This window comes from Paroedura picta, chromosome 4, assembly GCF_049243985.1.
Source record: "Paroedura picta isolate Pp20150507F chromosome 4, Ppicta_v3.0, whole genome shotgun sequence".
In the NCBI taxonomy this organism is placed as follows: Eukaryota; Metazoa; Chordata; class Lepidosauria; order Squamata; family Gekkonidae; genus Paroedura; species Paroedura picta.
Genome location: NC_135372.1, coordinates 40,560,163 through 40,584,471, shown reverse-complemented (window position 1 = coordinate 40,584,471; position 24,309 = coordinate 40,560,163). Strand labels below are relative to the sequence as shown.

The 24,309-nt window shown below is 45.4% G+C and overlaps 1 protein-coding gene across 1 annotated transcript in view; it reads left to right on the top strand.

Annotated features, from left to right (window-relative positions):
• The first annotated feature begins 255 nt into the window (after positions 1-255).
• Positions 256-24,309, top strand: part of DDR2 (discoidin domain receptor tyrosine kinase 2) — a 59,858-nt gene continuing 35,804 nt past the window's right edge. The window contains exons 1-3 of the mRNA XM_077332573.1: positions 256-445; positions 10,638-10,759; positions 21,491-21,593. Coding sequence (XP_077188688.1) covers positions 10,678-10,759; positions 21,491-21,593 — 185 coding nt within the window. The 5' untranslated portion in view covers positions 256-445; positions 10,638-10,677. The remainder of the gene's footprint in view (positions 446-10,637; positions 10,760-21,490; positions 21,594-24,309) is intronic.

Below are 24,309 nucleotides of genomic sequence, written 5' to 3'. Positions count from 1 at the left end.
AAAAGCCAGGGCATCCTTTTAATTTATAAGAGGGCTACGTGCATCTAGGAGCCTGTTTGCTATAGATTTCCCCCCCTTCGCTCTTGCAATGAATGGGTTTTGTCGTAAATTATAGTTTGGAACAAGTTCCTTTGAGGGAAGGCAAAGGAGCCTACCAGGAGAAGCCAGCCCCAATCGGCGTCTCGCTTCCCCCTTCTCGTTCCCTAATTGAAACCAAATGTGAAATATGTTGGATTGTGGGATTTCTGGCTGGAACCCAGGAATCCTCAGAATGCGAAATCGCTCGCAAAGGCATCTTGCATCAGCTTGCCGAGGTTTCTTTCCAGCCCGGCTTCTCCATCTGGGGCAAAAGAAAGCGGCACCGGCCCTTTTCCCTTGAGCACCGTGGATTAAACTACTGAAAACGCCATCGCTTCTTACCCTAAAACTTCATCTTAGCACCCAGGTATGGGCTTTGTTCTGTTTTCTTTTAAGGAAAGGAAAGGAAAAACCCCGGATACCAAAACACCCCCGAGTTTTTCATTTCACATTTTGTCTAATGAAAAGGGCGGGAAGCAAATAGTTGCCTTTTTTGCCCCTTAGAAAGACTAGAGCAGTTTAGAGCAATGTTAAGGGGGAGATTCTTAACTGTAAGAAGTAAGGAGTAAAAGCCACTGCATGCAAAATTAAGTGTTTTTTGAGAAAAAAAAAATGTTTGCATGGCAGGCCAGAGTGGTTGAGTACAGATTCCGTTGATGGATGTGTAAACTGGGAGGTACATCCGAAGTGGTTTTAGGAAGGAGAAAAAAACAGCGCTGTAACGGGGCTCGGGTTTATTTTGTTTTGTCACCGTAGTGGATTGGTCTTAAAAGTGATTGACTCGAAAATTAAAGATTGACACTTGGGTACAAATACTGCTAATGGGAGGTTATGAAATCTGTAAAAAAAACCCTCCTTCGCCGGGGACGTGCATGCGCCTCGTGACGATCCAGTTTTCATTGCTATTTCTATTATGGTTGGTGGTGCCTCCGGTTTCTCCAGTTGGCAACTGTACAACCTAGAGGTCTGACCTTAAAAAGGCCCTGGTCCCAGAGGTCCTGGCAATGTATGGCTGGAATTCTTTCCCAGTGTAGTCCTATGGAAAAATAGCTTGTAGCTTGCAAAGGCCTAGTTGAGAGAGCTGCTCCAGATGTATACATATGAAAAAAAAGTGAACTGTCAGTAGTTGTGAACTTAGGCAGATTGTAAGTGGGTGGGCAGAAAGGATCGTGTCTGAGCCTGGCTCTTGTGGTCCTTTCTTACATGCCCAGGAAGATGGTGATCGCCACTTTAGGGTCAGAAGGTGAATTTTCTCCTGACTGACAAGGGATTCTGGGTTTTTGGTGGAGCATCATCTGGCCATGGAATTGGGGTCACTGTGGGTGGACAGGTAGTTGTGAACTTTTTGCATTCTTTAGGAGGTTGGACTAGATGGTCCTGGAGGTCCCTTCCAACACTATGATTCTATGAAATGTATGGAGAAGCTAACAGACTGGCCACAACAAAGTATGAAGTAGAAGAGTAGTTTTAAATTCAGATCAGTACATAAAGCCAAAAAGTAAGTGGAACACACAAATATTATTGCTTGTATGAGTTGAGTTTTTGGGTGGTAATCCTGATATTTTTATATTGCAACTAAGCCACTGAGGAAACCTGTGAAAACATGTCTTTTAACTGGTCCACGTTTTGGCTTTGTGTACTGATCTGAATTAAAAACTACTCTTCTGCTTTATACTTTGTCGTGGCCAGTCTGTCAGCTTCTCTGCCCAGATGTATAAATGGCAAAGGCAGTATGTTAGTTCTGCTAGTTACAAAACCTGAAGATGACTTTTCTAGTAAGTTTCTAAGAATATATCTGTGTGCACATATAGCTACGTAGTAAGGATGAACATAACTGTTTGAGATGTATATTCAAAATGAAGTACACTCCAATATGAAACATCTGGACAGCTTCCACTGGCGTTTGTAAATGTATAAATCGTACAGGTATATCAGAAGATGACAAATAATAAGAGTTGGTTCTTATATGTCGCTTTTCTCTACCCGAAGGAGTCTCAAAGTGTCTTACAGTCGCCTTCCCTTTCCTCTCCCCACAACAGACACCCTGTGAGGGAGGTGAGGCTGAAACAGCCCTGATATCACTGCTTGGTCAGAACAGCTTCATCAGTGCTGTGGCAAGCCCAAAATCACCCAGCTGGCTGCATGTGGGGGAGCGGGGAATCAAACCTGCCTCACCATGTCAGAAGTCTGTGCTTCTAACCACTACACAAAGCTGGCTAGGGACCAAGGCTTTGCTTACGGCCTCATGTATATTTCATGGCAGACCTGTGCTTGCTCATGAATCCACCTTATACTGAATCAAACCACTGGCCCATTAAGGTCAGTACTGTCTCCTCAGACTGGCAACGGCTCTGTGGGATCTCAGGTAGAGGTTTTATGCATCACCTATTACATTGTCCTTTTTGAAACTGGAGAGTGGACCTGGGATGTTCAGCATCCTAAACAGATGCTCTACCATTGAGCTGCTGAGAAAGGTGCTATGAGAAGCATGAAAAATAATATTAGAAAGGGAATGTATGCATTTTGTTTCCAGAGATATATCATGAAAGCTGTGGAGAAAGATGGCGGAGAGACGTTTCTTCTTCCCCTAGAAATTGGGGGGCAGCTCATTGGGGGTCACCTAAGTTGATTGGCAGTAGATTCATGAGAGACTGAAGAAAATCCTTCTTCAGCTTAGTGTAGTGGTTAGCAGCATATAAGAACCAATTTTTCTTCTTCAGTAATATCAGGGCTCTCTCAGCCTCACCTCCCTCACAGGGTGTCTGTTGTGGGGAGAGGAAAGGGAAGGCGACTGTAAGCCGCTTTGAAACTCATTCGGGTAGAGAAAAGCATCATATAAGAGCCAACCCTTTTTCTTCTTCCTCTTCCACCTTGGGATAATCAACCTTGCTGCCTCCAGATCCAGTGAGGATCCCTGGCTCAAATTGTATCCACACAGTGTTTTGCTCTACCTTGGCTCTCAGGTGCGAGCAGGTTTTTGGTGCATCCATACCACTTTGTACACCAGGGGTCTACTTGCCAGAGTTTCTCCAGCTGTGCTCTGATCTTCCTCAACACTACTTTGCTATAATCTTTCTGGAAGCAGGTATGCACATGGAAAAGTGTATATGCTTGAACCTCCCACCTTAACGAAGCCATTTTACCCCTCCTGGTGCTGTTATTTCTCCTCTCTGCTTCCAAGAGGTGGTTTTTTTTGCTAGCACAAGGGAGGAAGAGCCATTTCTATATTTCTATAGTGTTACTGTAGTGACCACTAATTCCTTTTCAAGAGCTGGCCAGAAACCCCTAAAACCTTCTGGTGGTATAGTGGAGGAAATGATGACCATGAGGGGATGATTGAGGAAAGTGTGGCGGAGACTTTTATGAGGAGGCTGCATTGCCACATTGCATGCCTCTGCATTTAGAGTGGCAATTCATCCACAGCAGAGAACCTGTAACTAGGAAAGGCTATGGAACAAAGGCTACTCATAGTGGACTGTCAATATCTAGAGGAAATAGATTTCTTGATTATAGGCAAGGGGGTAAAACTATTACCTCCAGGCCCTGCTTGTGGATTCCCCAGAAACCTCTGCCTGCCACTGTAAATAATGGATGGTCCTTTGAATCGATGCAGCAAAGCATATCTTTACCAAAAAATGCTAGAATTCCAGGAATACATCTCAGACTTTCTGTAGTCCGACACATATGCTGGATGTTATGCAGGCAGCAACTCTAGTGGCGAGGTGATGCTAAATGGGATAAAAAGAATGACGACTGAGCATTATTATTGATGTGGAAACATCTACTGGTGCAGCCCCTCAAACAGATGTGATTATGTACATGATGTCTGTAGTCCCACCCCAGAAGATGGGGAGTGTGGACAGCCTCCAAGGATGAGTGGTGGGGGCAAGAAATGAGGCTCGGCGCTGGGCGTCGCCAGCTGCTGCCGCTGCTCATTATCCAAGGCTGCCCCCATCCTCAGGAGAGTGTGGACGAGGGGCGGAGGCAGAGGCAGCAGCAATGCGGTGGGTGGGGCCTGGTACCCAGACTCACCAGCTGCTACATTCAGGGGATGTTGCCACATAATGCATTTGCTGGCAGGGGCTCATGGGAATTGTAGTCCATGGACATCTGGAGGGCCGCAGTTTGACTACCCCTGTGGTTAAGAGCAACAGACTCTCATCTGGAGGATTTGATTCCCCACTCTTCCACATGAAACCAGTTGGGTGAACCTGGGCCAGTCACCATTCTATCAGAGCTCTCTCGGCCTCACCTCCCTCTCAGGGTATCTGTTATGGGGAAAAGAAGGGCTGGGGATTGTGAGCTGCTTTGAGACTCCTTTGGACAGTAAAAAAAAAACAGGGTATCAAACCCAACTCTTCTCACATGTGGAAATGAGCTGGGATATTTTTCCGTCTCTGCAAGAGGAGTTCTTCATTGTGTTTGTTTTCAAAACGTTCATGGATGGATGGAAGCGTTAGTGGAAACCTTAGTGCAGTGGGGATGGCACAGCATCCCAGAGGCTGGCTGTCATATGGATAAATGCAAGGAGCCAGCTAGGCGCGTGGTTGTGTGGTCGTGGCGTATCTGCTCAGGCATGGCTGATGAAGTCAGTGAAAAATTTGGCTCTCACCTAGTGGAGTCTTGCTAAGAGCAAAGATTTGTCCTGGCCATGTGGCATCTGTCCTTGCTGAAAGCTGGTGTGTGTTTGTGTGGTGGTGGGTCCGTTGCTAGAACCAGGGATTTAGACCCGGGAGACCTGGATTCAAATCTCTGCTCCGCTGGGAGACTCGCATGGTAGCCTTGAAATAGTGCCGAGTGTCTTAACCTGCCGTGAGGACCAAAGGGACAGCCCCAAATTTGCTGCACTGAATTCCATGGAAGAAAAAGGAGATACAAATCAGTGCAGGTTATTCAGTTATTTAGATCTTTTTAAGGTTGTGCTGTCCGTCAAAGACTTTTGAGGCAGCTGTTAAAAGCAACCATAGCAGCATAAAGATATCATCACTATCTATCAAAAAAATGTACACCGGATGTGAAATGTACACCGGAATTGTACACCAGACGTGAAAGCGAAAACCCAGCTAATACCGGATTCGTTTGTGCTGTGTGGGATCTCCATTGTAAGTATAAACGGAGAAAATATCACACTGGCATCATTATGAGGACAGGAAAGCCTTCTTGTGTGGAAGCACCCTTGCTTTGGTACAGTTGTTCCTAAAAACTGTATCCAACACAGGGTTGTGATTGTGAGTACTGAGAAGAAGCTGTAGGCCCATATCTGCTGCCATTTTCTTGCCTGCTTTCTGTTCCATTTCTCAGAGAGACAGTTTGGTGTAGTGATTAGGAGTATGGACTTCTAATCTGGCCTGCCGGGTTTGATTCTGCACTCCCCCACATGCAGCCAGCTGGGTGACCTTGGGCTCGCCACGGCACTGATAAAGCTATTCTGACTGAGCAGTAATACCAGGGCTCTCTCAGCCTCACCCACCTCACAGGGGGGTCTGTTGTAAAGAAAGGGAAGGGAAGGCAAATGTAAGCCATTTTGAGACTCCTTCGGGTAGAGGAAAGTGGCATATAAGAACCAACTCTTCTTCTTCTTCATCTCCAGGGGGCTTTTGTAAATACATCAATGTAATGTTAAAACAAAAGCAGATTTAATACCCTGATTTCAAGCACTTGGCCAGACATTTCTAAGTTCATGGAGGATTTGCAGCCAGTGGGCTAGAAACTTGAAGAGGGATACCTAGAGCATCCTTAGCCTTTGTAGAACAGAATTCCGTTTCTCCCTTCTGCTGCAGGCCCGCCGAGGCTCACCCATTTCATTCTGGGGGGAGTCCATGGATCCACAAAGTCATTCCATCAGTAACTGCATGGTAGTATCAAGTGGGTAGCCATGTTGGTCTGAAGTAGCAGCCCGGAGACAATGGGAGTGTAGTGACAGGTTCTCTTTTAATGACTCTCAGCTTCCACAACTCTATCCATTAATCTTTAATCTTGACATTTCTATTTCCTTTACAATGTTCCCTCTCCCCCCAGAGTTGAATCCAAATGAATAAACTTAGCTCTTTATTTTTGTAGGACTCCTGTATCTGGTAGATATCTTCATTATGCTGCGTACTCGTCCACGATCCACCAGCTTGGTGTAGTGGTTAAGAGCAGCGGTTTCTAATCTGGTGAGGCGGGTTTGATTCGCCGCTCCTCCTCCACATGCAGCCAGCTGGGTGACCCACAGCACTGATAAAGCTGTTCTGATCAAGCAGTGATATCAGGGCTCTCTCAGCCTCACCCGCCTCACAGGGTGTTTGTTGCAGGGAGAGGCAAAGGTAAGCCACTTTGAGACTCCTTCTGGTAGAGAAAAGCAGCATATAAATACAACAATTCTTCATCTTATATATGTGGTCTTGCAACTCTCACTTTATTCTCGGACAAAGTGTGCTGAGCACCCGAAACCTTACACCTTGAATAAAACTATTTTGGTCTTAATGGTGCCATTGGACTCAAATTGTGCGTTGTAGTATATGTGCCATTTTGTTCGCGTAGTAAATGAATAAGTAGTCTGTATCCTTACCCTGTGATAACTAGTTTTTGTTGTCAGAGAGCAACAGGTATTGTGGTTCCTCCCCCCCCCCCCACAAGGATATTGTTTTGGTTGTTAGGACATTGCTTTAAAACACACACACACACACACACACAACATAATGAAAGCCATTAGCCCTCCTCTCTGTGTTAATTAAAAGAAAAACAAAACCTTGTGGAATATGGTAAGTCCCTTCTGTCAGTTTGGTCCGCATTTTTTGAGCACAAACGAGATGTGTGACAAATGGAATATGAAACGCATTTTTGCTGTTGAGTCACACTATAATTTGCAGATTATCCTGGATTTTCAGCGCAGAAATCTGCATTCCCAATCCATGATTCACAGGAAGCAATCAACACTGTGTTAAACTCTCTGGCTCCTTCTGAGCCACAGAACAGCTCCGAAAGCTTGTTCCCGTCCCCACAGCTTGACCCTCGCGCCCCGTGAAGCTGGCTATCTCTAGGCCGAAGAATGTACTGATTGGGTTGGCTGATTAATCAATGGAAGCCATCCATTTAAGGGGGTTCATCTGTCCTTGGGCAGAGGTTGTATTTTTATTCTGCCATTTTATTGATTTAATAAGGAATGGGGTGGGGAGTACCAAAGATGGCCATACCTCTTAAAGATTAGAAACATCTTTTGTTTATAATAGTATCGCTACCCTGCAGTTAGGGTTGCCAGTCTCCAGGTGTTGGCTTGGAGATCTGCTAATAAAAACTGATCTCCAGGGGACAGAGATCAGCTCCCCTGTCACATGGAATAACCAGTTGCTGTGGAAGGTGGAGTTTATGGCATCAGACCCCATTGGACCCTCCCCTCCTCTCCTCAGGCCCCACCTCCCCAAGTCTCCAGGTATTTCCCAAGCCAAGGTTGGCAACCCTACTCCCACTAAACCAGCTCAAAAAGATACCTATGAAAGTGTATTTAAATGTAAATTGATCAGCTAGACTAGGCTTTCTCAACCAGGGTTTCATGAAACCCTAAGGTTTCTTGACAGACCTGGATGGGTTTTCTGAATGGGTGAGAGTTAGTTAATTTGATATACTTTTTGATCCTGTTAAACATTTATTGTGATATGACCATATATGGTCATGTTGACCCCTCAAATGGCCAATGATAGGCCTAGAGGGAAGGGGAAGGGGAAGGGGTCCTGGTGGGCGCATACAGTGTCACACAGCTATGCTTCCCAACAGTATTCTGCATGATTGCGCCACTTCTGGGACTTTTCAAAGAATGTATTAGAGGTTTCTCAATGGTAAATTTTTTTTTTGAGAAAAGCTGAGTTAGATGGTAATAAAACAAACTACAAACTTTAAATTTGTGATTAGCCCTCATATTTACAAACTTATATAGGTATCTATATTGGTAACTTTTGGGTTTTTTTCAAAACAGAATTTCATAGCATTTATTATATTTATTTAAATATTTGTATCTAGATCAGGGGTAGTGAAACTGCGGCCCTCCAGATGTCCATGGACTACAATTCCCAGGAGCCCCCTGCCAGCGTTCGCTGGCAGGGGGCTCCTGGGAATTGTAGTCCATGGACATCTGGAGTGCCGCAGTTTCACTACCCCTGATCTAGATAGTCCAGGCTAGCCTCATCTTGTCAGATCTCCAAAGCTAAGCAGGGAGCTTACATGGGAGTCCACCAAAAAATACCAGGGTTGCTATTTATTTATTTATTTATTCATTCATTCATTCATTCATTCATTCATTCATTCATTCATTCATTCATTCATCATACTTCTATACCGCCCTCCCCGGAGGCTCAGGGCGGTTTACATCATAACAAAGAACAATACATAAAACAGTCTACGCAGAGGCAGGTAATGGCAACCCCCTTCTCAACATCTCTTGAGTTGAAAACCCCATGGGTCATCTTCAGTCAATAGTAACTGGACATCTAAACCAAAAACATCCACAGCTTTTCTCCCTGAAGGGACCCAGAACAGATTGCAACCATTAAAATGAGAAATCCTCAGACAATGAACTACGTCTTTGGTTGGTCCTGAATGCAGTGGTTGCCTCTTCTAAAGGCACAGACTATGAGTTATAGATGAGGAGCTAAAGATCTTTGGTTCTTTCCTTGTGGCTTATGTATTTGGTCACATCCAAGCATATACCTGAAATCGGAAGAGAAAAGCAAACATTCAGCAAAATGTTACTATTTGCAAAGATGTGCCTCTGAGTCTTCTCCCCGCATCCATTGGTTAGATCGGAATTCCCTCTCCCCAGATGCCCCTGTTCCTATTCAGGAATGTTCTGTTCCTTTTCAGGGCTCTGGGAAGTGGAGGCCGGCATGGCTGGATGACTCGGGGAGGGGGGAGGAAAAGGCCAGCCAGGAAGGGAGCCGCAGCCTGGCAGAGAAAGAGGAAATGATCAAGGGGGCAGCCCATCTGTAAGAGCAGGTTGAGCCACCCCAGATGGCAAGAAGTATGTGGTGCAGGGGGCAGAGAAGGGAGGAATTGGCTTCATGTGTACCTGAGGGACCGCCTCCCCGCCTATGCCCCCAAGAGAGCTCTGCGCTCTACTACCACCAACCAGCTAAGGATCCCTGGCCCTAAAGAAGTCCGTCTGGTCTCGACCAGGGCCAGAGCATTCTCTGTTCTGGCCCCTACCTGGTGGAACGAGCTCCCAGAAGAGATCAGGGCCCTGACGGAGCTTAAACAGTTCCGCAGGGCCTGCAAAAAGGAGCTCCTCCACCAGGCATTTGGCTGAGACCAGACGTAATCAACAGCGACCAAGGGCCCCTGCTCCCCCCCCTCAGAATTCAATAAATAAACCACCCCCCTCAGAATCCCATCAATAAGCCCTGGACCTGTTTGTAGTACTATACCGTTATACCGTTATATTGTGCTGTTATTTTGGTTATTTTGGTTATTAGTTATCAGTTATACATGTTACAGACTGTTTTATGTATTGTTCTCTGTTATGATGTAAACCGCCCTGAGCCTCCGGGGAGGGCGGTATATAAGTATGATAAATAAATAAATAAATAAATAAATAAATAAATTAAATTTTTGATTGCATCTTTTACAGCTTCTTTGGTCAATTTATTTTTCTCAGCCCTCTGAGAGGAGCATTAATCTCACACAGGGGTAGTCAAACTGCAGCTCTCCAGATGTCCATGGACTACAGCTCCCATGAGCCTTTGCTGGCAGGGGCTCATGGGAATTGTAGTCCATGGACATCTGGAGGACCACAGTTTGACTACCCCTGCACTAGACTTTTCCAGGTTTTGCACATACGCACACACAAAAAGGAACTATATTTCTTAACAGATTAATTTCTTAGCTGATTCTGTGAAGGCTTAAGGGGGTGGGAGGTTACAGTGGATGAGCGACAGGGTTGTGAGTGTCCTGCATAGTCCAGGGGGATGGACTAGATGACCCAGGAGGTCCCTTCCAACTCTATGATTCTACGAGGGAGTGACATGAGGATTTAATGGCCTGCTGAAATGGCAACCTAAAAGTAACTACAGAGAAGAATTTGTATTTATTTCTGCTTTTTCTCATTGGAATGCAGAACACATACTCTGCTAATCCCCAAGGAAAGTGGATTAAAATGAAAGGTGCAGAGAGCAGGAACAGGATTTGATTTAAAGGCATATTGACCTGACTTCTCCAATAATTGAAACTAAGCTGTAAGGGCCGAAAGGGTCACAGTGGGATAATGCACTTTAATGATTATTTGCAACAGTGAATGGTCTTCTGGGAACTGAGTTTCCAAGCATGTCAGGGTCCAATTCGGATTAGGACCACAGAGCAGGTAGAGAAGGGGCAAAAAATGCCTTCCCAAGGTCATTTCAGGGTCAGGGAAATAGTGCAGGGGGCAAGGTGGGAGCCACTTCTTCCCCGGTGTTGTAGGCTGTAGGCCCAATCTAAATTGTGAAAATTTGTCCCTAAATTAGGTTTTCTAAATTGCAAAAATCCTTGAGCCAGGCTTGCTTAGTGTGTAAAACTTAACAATGTATCCTGAGTGTGTCTCTTTCTTTCTCCAGGTTCTTACTGTAGGTACCAGAGTCATAAAGGTGTCCCAAGATGCTAACTCCCACCTGGGCGTTAATTGCTCTACTGGTGCTGCTGGATATCCCAAGTCCTATGAAAGCCCAGGTCAATCCAGGTAAGGGATAAATTTGCCATTTGCTAGGGACAGAGGTTATTTCTACAGTATGCGCTTCTTTCCCACTCCCCCCTTGAGTTGCATCCCCAAGGGATTCCTCAAGTCTGTGCCAGTCTTTCTGCAGCAGGGTGAATCTGGATGAAACCTGTGGCATGGTTTTTGGTATTGGCTGTGTTAAGTGGCATCTTTGCTGTGTTTAATTAAAAAAAATTGTGCATGCATGATGAGGGGGGATTCTGCACTCCCCCACATGCAGTCAGCTGGTGACCTTGGGCTCGCCACGGCACTGATAAAATTATTCTGACCGAGCAGTGATATCAGGGCTCTCTCAGCCTCACCTCCCTCACGGGGTGTCTGTTGTGGAGAGAGGAAAGGGAAGGTGACTGTAAGCCACTTTGAGACGCCTTTGGATAGGAAAAAGCGGCATATAAGAACCAACCTTCTTCAGTAATATCAGGGCTCGCTCAGCCTCCCCTCCCTCACAGGATGTCTGTTGTGGGGAGAGGAAAAGGAAGGCAAGTCTCTTGGAGACACCATGACTGTTTACACACTGGAGGTTTCATGCCTGGCTGCAGGCTGGAGTTTTAGTCGTAGCGGGTTGCCTCACCTCTTCCTGCACCCACATGGGGGAGCGTTTGGCCCAGTACACCTCATCTGCCCCCGATTTGTGCTCCTGCACAGGAGCTAGGGCAGTGAAGTTCCCAGTGTGTAAACAGTCCATCAGGTTTAAAAAAGCAGCATATAAGAACCAACTATTCTTTTTCTAAAAGGATCAGATAGCAAGGGATGTGAAATACCTCAACCTGAGATGCTTCAAAACTGCTGCCAGTCAGAGGAGACAGTACCAACCTACAGACCTCAATGGTCTGACTCAGGTTCATGAGCTGAAAATAATTCTGTTAGAGTTGGACCATTTGTTGTTATTTCCAAATAAGGTGGAGTTTGGAACCGATAGCAATTAGTAAAATTCCAACAGCACCTCTCTCCTGCCTTCTGCTTCTGACAGTGTTTCCTCATTGCCCCAGCAAACTTTGTGAATAATCTATTCCATGTTTCACTTGTCCCATCCAGGCTCTCTCAGCCTCACCTACTTCACAGGGTGTCTGTTGTGGAGAGAGGAAGGGAAGGTGATTGTGAACTGCTTTAAGACTCCTTCAGATAGAGAAAACCAAGGGCCATTCCGCACTCGTTCAAAATTGCACAATGGTTACAAATTGAAATCGCTACTATTTTGCTGTTATGCACAACGTCGTTGACAATTTGCAACACTCCTGAAACCAATCCGCAAAAAGTGCTTCGTTGTAGTGCTTTCAGGGAAATCCCAAAAAGTGGATTCACCCTCTGGAAAGTGCTACACTCTTGTAACCAATCTGCAACACTAGCGGGAAAGTTCTGTGCGTTACCATTGTTGCGGTTTCTGCAAAGTCCCTCCCACTAGCTTTCTCCTCTGATCTTCCGGCGAAGCGATCGCCATTTTTGTTTCTCGGAGCGAGCGGAGATCAACGCACCGGCGAGCCTTCGTTTACCCAGCGAGGCTTCCCTGGCTGCAGTCCCTCCCCAGAGTTGTTTTAAGTCACCAAGCACCAAGCAACACACAGCCCCATTTGCTGGTTTATTTTCCCTTTATTTTTCACTCTATTTTTGGCCGAAAATTGTGCCCGTGCGGGGGGGGGGTTCACTCGGGGGGAACGTGGCAACGATGAAACGGCAGCTCAAACACCACCTGCTAGCTAGATGGGTCTCTCCGTTGCAACGAATCAACGCAGATTCGTTGCAACATGTGTTTTTTAAAAATCTTCCTTAAAGAGAAAGGGGCTTTTTGGGAGCATGATAATGGCCGCCCATTGGCTGCTTGATGGCCAGGGGCGGGACAAAGCTCGGCAATAGCGCTTCCTCGCTAGCGATTTTTGCCGAGACCAGAAACCTGTGGGAAACGATAGAAACGCAACTGGATTCCACTACAAAGGCAGGTATGCATAACGACGAATTCCACTATTTAAAATGGCGTTTTTTCGTTCCGCAACCAATTTGCTAGATAGATCCTAGTGCGGAATGGCCCCAACTCTTCTAGTGGAAAATGTACAGTGCAAAGAGAGGTGAAAGATATATCTTTGAAGGAGAAGATCTATGCCAGGGGTAGTCAAACTGCGGCCCTCCAGATGTCCATGGTCTATAATTCCCATGAGCTCATATGGACATATGGAAGACTTCAGTATGCTTATTTGCTTCAGATATACTGCCTTTTTTCTCAAATGGGCCCCCAAAACATTGGTCTCTCTGCCGTTTTTATCCTCACAACGACCCTGTGAAGTCACCCAGCAAGCTCACATGGCAGAGTGGGGATTTGTAGTGGGGACTCCAGGATCCTAGTCCAACATTGCAAATGCTCCACAGTGCTGACTTTCTTTTGCTTAGGTATGACCAGTGGGATTATTTTTAACAGCATCCATTGCAGTAATTATTTTGAGAAAAAAAATCCTTTCCAAAAATAGTTTCTAATACATCTTGCTGTTTGAAAAATACATGCTGAAAGTCTGGGTAAGGCATAGATATGAAGTTTTTTATGGTGTGGCTGTTGATTACTAGGTAATACCCAGTCCTGTTCTCCTGTACGTTGCTACATTGCTGGCTTACGTTGTACCAGTTGGCAAATGTGGTACCTTTTGAGCCCATACCCGCGGGTATCTTCCTTCCGTGAGAGTCAGTGAAGTGGCTGTGTTGTCTCAGTGCTTATTCTGGATTGATGTATCACACTGCTGACTACTCAGAAGATCTCTGTCTCTGTCTTTCACTCTATCATCTCTATATGTGGTATGTATGTATGCATATGTCTGTCTGTATCTGCCTTATCCGTAGCATTCTGATCCTTATGACTTTCAAAGACCTCACTACCCCAAACGTTTATTTGCAAATGTAGATTTATTTATTTGATTTATATACTGCCCATCATGGTAAACTGGCTATGGGTGGTGTACAACAGTGATATATATATATATATAAATCATCAAAATTTTAACATTAATTTAAATCAATTTAAAATAACAATAAAAATGACTTGTAGCAGAAAATGCATCCAGAGTCAACATTCACAGAATCAAACTCCTGCTGTCTTTCAAGACAGACGGTGGTCTGGATTTTCTGTAGAAGGAGGCGTATAGTAGTGTAAGGGAAGGCGATGTGTGTGTGTGTGGGGGGGGGGGAATAGAAGTTTGATGTTCACCTTTCATCAGCCCCAACCGAAGGCCTGGCAGTAGAGCAGATGCATAGTGGTGGCACATGGGGGGGGGGGATTAGTCCCTCTTTCCTCTCCAAATTTTTTTCCTCCTTGCCACACCAGATAAGGAAGAAATTTTAGAAGGAGAAAGAGTTAAACATCCTTTCCTCATTAGCTCTTTCCAAACTGCACCCTCTGTACCTCATGTTTGGCTAGGTTCAGATCTTCTGCCAAATAGTTTGGTTGAGAATGCATTGGGGGGGGGGGGGGAGAGATTCTAGTGCAGTGGTTCTCAACCTGGGGGTCGGGAGTCAGGACCCCTTTGGGGGCGAACGGCCCTTTCACATGGATCATGGCAGGGTGAGCAGCTTGGCGGTTGTGTGTGTGTGTGCTGCCGCTGTTGCTGTTCCTCCTGAAGGTGCCCACCAATTTATATTTAATCATGAACAATGGATCTTCACGCCATTGGTCAGTTTTGGTTTAATTTCTGTGAAAGAACACTTGCATAATTGTATGGTTGGGGGTCACCCCAACATGAGGAACTGTATTTAAGTGTCACAGCATTAGGAAGGTTGAGAACCACTGTTCTAGTGGGTAGCTGTGTTAGTCTGAAGTAGCAAAATAAAGTTTGAGTCCAATGGCACCTTTGACCAACTGTGATTTGTGTATGCTTTCATGTTCACGGCACACTTCGTCAGACAATGACATGAGAGTTACAAGACCACATATATAAATTGGGTCATGGATCAGTACCCAGCATAATGAAGCATATTGAAAATGATTCTCAAATACAAGGGTCTTACAGAAATAATAAGCTAAGTTTATCAGGGTTCAAGTCTGGGAAGAAAACATAGTAAAGGGAATAAAAATGTAAAGATTAAAGATTAATGGACAGATACATTCCCAATTGTGGAACCTGAAAGTAATTAAAAGAGAACCTGTCAATACACTCCAGTCATGTCCATCCAAGCATGGAGGTATCTCCACAAGTGACTGGTCGTGCAGAGTTCTGTCCTCAGACCTGAGAATTAAATTTCACTCTTACATACTAAATTGCAATATTTTCTACTATTCATTAAATCCACTATTTGATTCTGTGTCCCAAATAAGAAATAAAATAAAATGAAGACAAAGCATGACCTTTCTGGAGAATTGTTAGGAAAGCAGATATAAGGGCTGGATGAGGTTATCATATGTCGTGCAACAGGAAACCAATATCCCTATTTAGCCCAGGGTAGTCCATTGAGTTGAATGTTGAAATAACTTGCAGCTCAGCAATTTCTATTCTTGAAGTCCCTTTGTTATAAAACTGCTACTTAGAGAGATAGCAAGATCCACCCTAGATGTATGTGTGCGTACTTTATTTTTCTTTCCTTCCGGTGTAAAATTTCCTGTGCTTGTTAATTTGGGAGTTAGTTGCTTTGACCTCCGACTAACTTCTGAATAAATCTCTCAAAGATTGACCTGCAGAGCACCTTCATTCCCTCTGTTTGGGCCTTGTCTATCCTTCCTCAACCGTATTCCTTTCAGCAATACTGTCTGAGAAACCTCTTTCTGATTTGAAGCTGCCTGCCCTGTCCACCCACTTTGAATACCACATGGCAAATAGGCTCCTGATATATTTCAGTCCCAATTTTCCCTTGAAGAGGGCCCCTCATCCCTGAGAAGCAAAGCACATTTGGATTGTGTGTAATACCAGCCCTTTGTAGACGGAAATCCCTGAATCAGCTTTGTTTTCAGTTATTCCATCCGGTATGAGTTTGAAGTTAGGGGGAAAAAAACTTGTTGGCTTCTTTAAAGTCTCTCCCCGCCCCGCAAAGTGATGGATGAATACTTGGACTGTGTATATTGAGGTTTTTTATAAAAAAACGCTTGCCTTCAGCAGACACCCAGGTCTCAGATTTTGCAGAATATTTTGCTATGGGCTTTAACTGTGCCTCAAGAACTCTGGGATTTGTAGTTCTGTGAGTCTCCTTCAGCATTCTCCACAACCACTTTTCTGAAAGGCGATTATGGCTAAATTGGTCTTGTGTCTGGTATATTCTACATGCCCCAGTCAGAAGCACTTTGGGGGCTTAAAATTATCTTCCCCTAAATTTGCTTCTAATACTGGAGAGGGCCTTCAAATCCACTGTTGAGTTAGCAGAACAAGTTAAGGCTTAAGGTGACCAGATTTTAACACTGGTAAAGTGGGACACCATTGACCGGAGGGGGGGTCTTGATTAAAAATTTGATCTATATGGAGCAACAAAAATTTTCATAGAACTCATAGAACGCAAAAATTCCCACCCATGCAGGTGGGCCAGGGCCATCAAGAAACCCAGGGTTTCACAAAACCCTGGTTGAGAAAGCCTGGATTAATCAGACGTAGGTTTTTGCCTCTCCAATGCTGTCTTTTAAGTGTAGTAAGGGCATGGCCCTTTGTTAGCTTCCAAGAGGCAGGCAGAAACGTATGCGAGGCCGTGTGAATTATATTCACCCACCTGCTTCTTCTCTTTGTAGCAGCACAATCCAGCATACTCAGTTATTGCCAGTAATTCTGTATTGCAGTGGTCCCCAACCCCCGATCCGGGGACTGGTGCCGGTTCGTAGTTCAGTCAGTACCGGGCCGCAGCTCCTCCCCGGCTGCTGCCTCGGGGGCTGCCCTGCCACTCTGCCGCCAGCTCACGTTTGGTGCTCTCCAGCGGCCGCCATGGCTGGGGCTCCCCCTTGGCGTGGCACTGCGCAGCTGCTGCTGGCAGCACCCTCCAGCGGGCAGCAGGAAGTCAGGGGCACCGACGAGAAAGCAAGTGGAGCAGGGGCTCAGGCAGCAATGGCAACGTCCCCCGGGCCTCAGTAAAATTGTCAAGCATTGAACGGTCCCCAGTGATAAAAAGATTCAGGACCACTGCTGTATTGGATTACCAATGGATGTATTGCATTCAGGAGAGAATATAAGCTTCTTAATTTTTTGTGGGGGAAGGGAGCCATCTTGATGTAGTGATTAAGAGTGGCAGCTTCTGATCTGGAGAACCGGGTTTGATTCCCTCCTCCTCCACATACAGACAACTGAGTGACCTTGGGGTAGTCACAGTTCGCTTAGTGCTGTTCTTGTACTCTCAGAGCTCTCTCAGCCTCACCTACCTCCCAGAGTGTCTATTGTGGGGAAAGGAAGGGAAGGCGATTGTAAGTTGCTTTGAGGCTCCTTTAGGTAGTGAAAAGTAGAGTATAAAGATCAACTCTTCCATTGTTTTCCAGCTCTGTAATCCTAGGCCCTACCGCATTATTTTTTGGAGGTCTCATGCCGTCTGAACATTTATAAAAAAAATTATTTGTAATTTGTCTTGAGTCAAAGTGGGGAAAATGAAAATAGGACTGTGTACTAGGTTTTTCTTCATTTACTTTTTTTTGCTTTCTGTATAAACTATCATTGTGGCCGTCAGCTACTCTGTTTTAATCGAGGTGTTGCTGGTCTGTGGTGTTATTGTTTCTACTGGAGTACGTGTGTATATGTGTGTAAATATGCTTTTTAATAAACCATTGTGGTCCAAATATGTAAGGGAAGGTGACAAAACTATCTTTTGACTTCTGATTCCACACGTGGCATATTTGTGGTCACAACATCTTTCTGCAGGTTTTGTGGGTGGATCGTGGAGGGCAGGGTTTGGGGAGGGGATGGGCCTCCTCAGGACATAATGCCAGGGAGTTTGTTGTCTAAAGCAGCCATTATTTCCAGGGTAACTGATCTCTATGGCCTCATGATCAGTTATAATTCTTGGAGATCTCTAAGCCCCTGAAGTCTAGAAATCCTATCACCATGTACTTGACTGGGTGACATTATACATGACATGGGAGATCTAGGATCACGTTTCCCATCGTTGTCTCGGGCATTAAAAAGTGACAGCAAGGCAATGCGATTTGGTTTGGGGCTGCAGTGCTATGATGCAGGTTGTTGTTGTTGTTGTTATTAATTAGATTTATTTCCCGCCACTCCCCGTAGGCTCGTGGCGGGTCACAATAGCCCCATTAAAATACCCATTAAAAGACTTCCCTATGTCATTTCCCCAGCACTGCTGCTTTGAGCCAGGATAGGGAAGTCTCATGCTTTTGTTTTCCCAGGTTATGGTAGTTTTTGGTGGGATCAGGAAAAGTGGCACCGCTGCTTTCGTAAAGATTTTAACCTCTTGGAAGTGCCAGTTTGGTGTAGTGGTAAGGAGTGCGGACTTCTAATCTGGTGAGCCGGGTTCGATTCTGCATTCCCCCACATGCAGCCAGCTGGGTGACCTTGGGCTCTCCACACCACTGATAAAGCTGTTCTGACCAAGCAGTGATATCAGGGCTCTCTCAGCCTCCCCTCCCTCACAGGGTGTCTGTTGTGGGGAGAGGAAAGGGAAGGCGACTGTAAGCCACTTTGAGACTCCTATGGGTAGAGAAAAGTGGCATATAAGAACCAACTCTTTTTCTTCTTCTTTAAAGGAAAGATAGCCAAGTTAGGAGTCTGGATTGATGATATTCCAATTCTTATGTAGCTTAGCTTTTAGTGGAGTTTTGTATGCTGGCTGTTTTTCTTTAAGTCTGTTCCAATGATACCTTTGTTGAATGCCCATATGAAATGACCTGTATGAAATGTGTTGGAATATTCTTTTGTCTGTGTGAGGGATTCAGACTGTGGCAGCATCTTCCTTGCCGCACTTTAGCTGATGTGGCTCCGTTTGCTAGGAAGTAGCTTCCAGGTAAGCTACGGACATGGTTTTATGGGCTGGGGCCAGCGGTCAGACAGTAAACACTGAGGAACAAGCAGCTCTTTGAGAAGCTTTCTTGGCAGCTGATCGTGAAGAAAAGTAACACTCAGGTAGCTGTGCTGGGCCTGCCGAAGCTCCCCCAGCAGCCTCTTGCAAATCAAACCAATTGCACACCCAAGGCACTCGGATTTTTCCACTAGGGAGAAAGCTCTGGGAAATGGGCGTGCAAAACCGCTCCATTCCGTTGTCCCTTTTTTGCTTAATCTTAGGTGCAGGTATGCAGGCATTTCTGGGTGAGTTAATCATGTTAATTGATGCCACGTTCATTGGGGATAGGAATGCCAGCTTCCAGGTGGGTCCTGAAGATCCTGCATAATTACAGCTCATTTTCAGGCTACAGAGATCAGTTCCCCTGGAGAAAATAGATGCTTTGGAAGATGGATGCTATGACACTGTATCTCACTGAAGTCCCCGTCCTCTTCGGGTTCCATCCCCAAATCGCCAAGTGCTTCTCAGCGCAGATATGACACCTGGCCTCCCTAATGGGTGACAGTGTATTTGCACAGACTTATATAATCCAGTTTTGCACATATTGTGAGAAGTGAAAAATGGGATAGTGAGAGGCATACATTGCCTGGTCGTGCAAAACGGTCAGAATTGTTGGACTGAACGGTGGGGTTATAGCACATTCTGCCCACCTGACCCTTTGGAGCACTCTCTAGTACAAAAACTAAACATGCCAAACAATATGGCGTTATACATTCCAAACCTAACTACTTCACTATTTTTTTTGAGAGAGCGTTTATTGTTTGCTGTCGCATTCCATTGGGAGTGTGGACCGTTCTGCTTTGCCTCCCTTCACTATATTTAATGCTGAACATGTGCAATGATGCAATCATGTCCTAATGTAATCAAAACAGGAACAATCCCCCTCCCTTTTCACCCATAACAAGCAGGATGCATGAGAGGGCACAAAAATATAAGACGTCTAAAAATCCTCTCCCCCTTCCTTCCCCTCCCATGGGAAAGGTGTCCAAATTCTCCCCTCTTCCATCTGCTATGCAGCTCACTCCCCTCTCCCCCAAAGCCTTCTCAGGAGCAATGCCAATTAGCAGACAACTTGGAAAAAATGGTGCCTTTGACCTTTCTTTTAGGTGCACCCCTCCAATCAGGTATATTGTGCTCTTAATTGCCTTCCCTCTCTCCCCCATAGAGTGTATAAAAAATCCTGTTATGGTGTTATGACGCTCCTACATTGTAATGTACTTTTTGTACTTGAAGTAAGCCCTGGGAGGATATTGCATGAAATTATCCTCCTTTCCCTCCATGAAACTGATAAAGAGCGTTGTTGAATACTTAATCCTGCTGGAGGGGGAAGCGGTGTGTGTCTTGTGCTTGTACTACTTCAGAATCGTGTTGTAACATGATCATGATCAAAAATTTTGAAAAATACAGAGGAGGTGGGAAGAGAAAAGAGGAGGTGGTAGGCTGGTTGGATCTCAAATATCATTGGTTGGATCTCAGAGCATTGGTTGGATCTCAAATATCATCATTTGAGGTGGGAAACAGTGGAGAAGCCAGCATGAATTTTGACCTTTCACTTTAGGTAACCCTGAATTTACTCTCAGAGGACAGTTATAGCATCATTTCCGAAATGCGCAGCAAACAGGAAGTGCATTTGGCACTGCACCTGAACCACAATATTTTTGCACGGAATGCCAAGCATTAAGATGGCCATTGCGCCATTCCCGGTGTGGAAAGTGTGCAGGGGTTTCCCAGCCTGAATCTGGCAGCCCTAACCTCCTTTCTCCTGCAGTTTGCCAGGGGAGATCTGGCAACCCTACCTCTAGATATATTGCAACTGTAGTCATTTTGGCCTAAAATGGAGTTAGATGGGAACTCACGCATTCCACACAAAAAACAGCAAGCAGAGTTTTCCCCACTATTTTAAGTCTCGGCCTGGAAAATTTCCTCACTAACTTGATCTCTCCCTGTTGGTTTGTTTGATAACCACAAAAGCAGGATGTGGAGTGGGGTGGGTGAGGAGGCATAAGGTATGTCTATATACCACCCGAGAGCCAACTTGGTGTAGTGGTTAAGAGCAGCGGACTCTAATCTGGAGAACTAGGTTCTCTCAGCACCACCTACCTCTCAGGGTGTCTGTTGTGGGAAAGGAAGGGAAAGGAGTTCGCAAGCCACATTGGTGCTTCTTTGGGTAGGGAAAAGTGTATAAAAAAGCCCTCTTCAACTTTGGCTGGTGTTGAAAGTGGCTCTCCTTTTGAGGCTTTCCTCCTTGAGCTTGAAATCCTAAAGCTCTTTCTGACCAACACAACTCAAGCTGCAGCCAAGCCCACCTTACACACTGCATTTCTGTTCCCCTCAGCAAATGCATGCTTGAAAGCATCCCTTTCTGGGAGCAAGCTTTTTTGAACAGACGAAAAAAACAGTGAACAAGCAAACAAACAAAAATATGGAAGGAAGGTTCATATAGAGTCACCATCTTAATACAACTGCTTCAAACCAGGGCCTACAGCAATAGATATGTAGGCCTCTACAATTCAAACCTAGCCGTAGTGTCACAGATCACTATTTCTATCCTTTTCCATATTTGATAACATGCCTTATATGTCTGGAGCCTGTGTATTTTACAGATTATGTATACTTAGGTATACCTGACCACTGAAGAAGTCTGTGTGCCAAGATGCATTTAGTCTAGGCCATTTGGCCTGTGTTTGTGATTTTAGAATCTGTTAAAATCCAATGTTGGGTAAATTATTGTCTTCTCTTTCTTTGCAGCTGTCTGCCGCTACCCACTGGGCATGTCAGGTGGGCACATCCCAGATGAGGACATTTCTGCTTCCAGCCAGTGGTCCGAATCCACAGCTGCTAAATACGGAAGGTGAGAACTGGATGCACCCATATCTGCACCAAAGCCAGACCGATGGATCTAAACTTAACAAGAGCAGTGTATTTTCTCTCTCTTCCTTTTCATCTTTTTTTTTCTGAATAACTATTATTTCCCTTGACTTTGCCCTTTGTGAAGCACAGCTCTCTGGCTCTGCTCCTTTGGGAAGGGTTTCACAGCAGAGTGGCCAGCAAAGTAATTTGTCCCTTCTGTATCCATCTCTGGCTTCTCAGGTTGACAGCCGAGCTGCTGCCAGGAACACATTGACTCAGAACCAGGACTGCAATCTAGATTTTCTCAAGTATTAGGCCTAACAATTCAGTGGCACACATACCATCTCCACCAGTCCAGTCCCTAAATAGACAGAAAATGAGCCCCACAGTCCCCTCTGACAATGCAAGAGATTGCATTGGCTGTGTATCTCTCATAGGCTGTGTACCCTTCCTATTGGGACCCTCCAAAAGTTGGAACTGGTTCTACATCTACCATCAAGAAGATTTACAGGCAGCTTCAATCCCTTGCTTGAGCCCATACCCGCGGACCCCAAGCTGGTTTCAGGGCAGTTTTCAGGCTTTGAACATGTCCAGTAGTCCTAAGACAACAAAGAGAGGTGTGTTAGAACATTTGTATGGTGCATTTTCCTGCCATTGTTATAAGGGCAGCAATACCCCCATACTACTAGATTTAGGAAGCCATCCAGGCTACATTTCTAGGCAGCCTTAGGAAGTCTGCATCTCTCTTTTCATCCGTTTTTTAACAGGACATTTCTTGTCTCTGTTCTAGAACATAAAGAAGAGTCCTGTTGGACCACGCCAAAGATCTGTCTAGTACACTTTCTGGTTTCCATTGGCGACTAGCCAGATGCTTCTGGAAAGCCCACACACAGAGTCATTCCGCACCAAGATGTAGCAAATTGGTTGCAGAATGAAAAAACGCCATTTTAAATAGTGGAACTCGTCGTTATGCATACCTGCCTTTGTAGTGGAATCCAGTTGCGTTTCTATCGTTTCCCACAGGTTTCCGGTCTCGGCAAAAATCCCTAGCCAGGAATCGCTATTGCCAAGCTTTGTCCCGCCCCTGGCCGTCAAGCAGCCAATGGGCGGCCATTATCATGCTCCCAAAAAGCCCCTTTCCCTTTAAGGAAGGTTTAAAAAAACACACACACACACATGTTGCAACGAATCTGCGTTGATTCGTTGCAACGGAGAGACCCATCTAGCTAGCAGGTGGTGTTTGAGCTGCCGTTTCATCATTGCCACGATCCCCCCGAGTGGAAAAAAATAATACCCCCCCCGCACGATTTTTGGCCGAAAATAGAGTGAAAAATAAAGGGAAAATAAACCAGCAAACGGGGCTGTGTGTTGCTTGGTGCTTGGTGACTTTAAACAGCTCTGGGGAGGGACTGCAGGCAGGGAAGCCTCGCTGGGTAAACGAAGGCTTGCCGGTGCGTTGATCTCCTCTCGCTCCAAGAAAAAAAAATGGCGATCGCTTCGCCGGAAGATCAGAGGAGAGAGCTAGGGGGAGGGACTTTGCAGAAACCGCAACAATGGTAACGCACAGAACTTTCCCGCTAGTGTTGCAGATTGGTTGCAAGAGTGTAGCGCTTTCCGGAGGGTGAATCCACTTTTTGGGATTTACCTGAAAGCGCTACAATGAAGCGCTTTTTGCGGATCGGTTTCAGGAGTGTTGCAGATGTCAACAACATTGTGCATAACAGCAAAACAGTAGCGATTTCAATTTGCAACCATTGTACAATTTTGAACGAGTGCGGAATGGCCCACAGTTTGTGCCTCAGTAACTAGAATTTGGAAGTATACTGCCTATGAAATGTAGGGCCCATTCAGCCACCATTGTGAAATGACACTGATAGAGCTACCCCCCATGGATATCCCTGGACTGAGGGAGGTTCGCCTGGCCTTGACCCAGGCCAGGGCCTTTTGGTCCTGGCCCTGACCTGGTAGAAGGAGCTCCCAGGAGAGCTGAGGGCCCTGACAGAGCTGTCTTGGTTGCACAGGACCTGTAAGACAGAGCTCTTCCTCCAAGTCTTCGGTTGAGGCTGGGGCAATTAGATCTGGGCCCCTCCCTGAGCAAGCCAGGTCATTGGGCTACCCCCTTATTGTGTCCCCCACTGAGGTTTTTTACTATGAAGCCTGTAGGGAGGGGGAGGGTTTTATTGTCTCCACCAAGGGTGAGATTTTACTCGATTTAATTAAGGGGATTATGTGTAGATTGTTGGGTTTTATTGTTTTAGGCATTTTTACTGTGAACTAATTGTTACCTGCCACAAGCCTCTGTGTGGGAGTGGCAGGATACAGATAGATAGATTGATAGGTTTGTCTGAGCCCCTCTCCTCCTTAAATCCAACAGAGCCAGTGGTCATTGTCGCATTTTCAGCCCACAAATCCCAGTAGTTCGTCATAAATTGTTTGAAAAAGCACTTCCCCTTGAATCTACTGCCAATTTCATTAGGTTAACCTGAATTGAAATGTGCTATGACAGAGAGAAAATAATTTACTGGTCACTTTCTCTACACCAGCCTTTCTCAACTTTTTTTTTACTGTTGAGGAACCCCTGAAACATTATTTAACCCTAGAAGTGGCAGGATTATGCAGAATATGGTTGAGAAGTATCACTGTCTACACGCCCACTCAGGCCCCCTTCCCATCCTCTCTAGGCCCATCGCTGGCCATTTTGGGAAGTGAGATGGGTT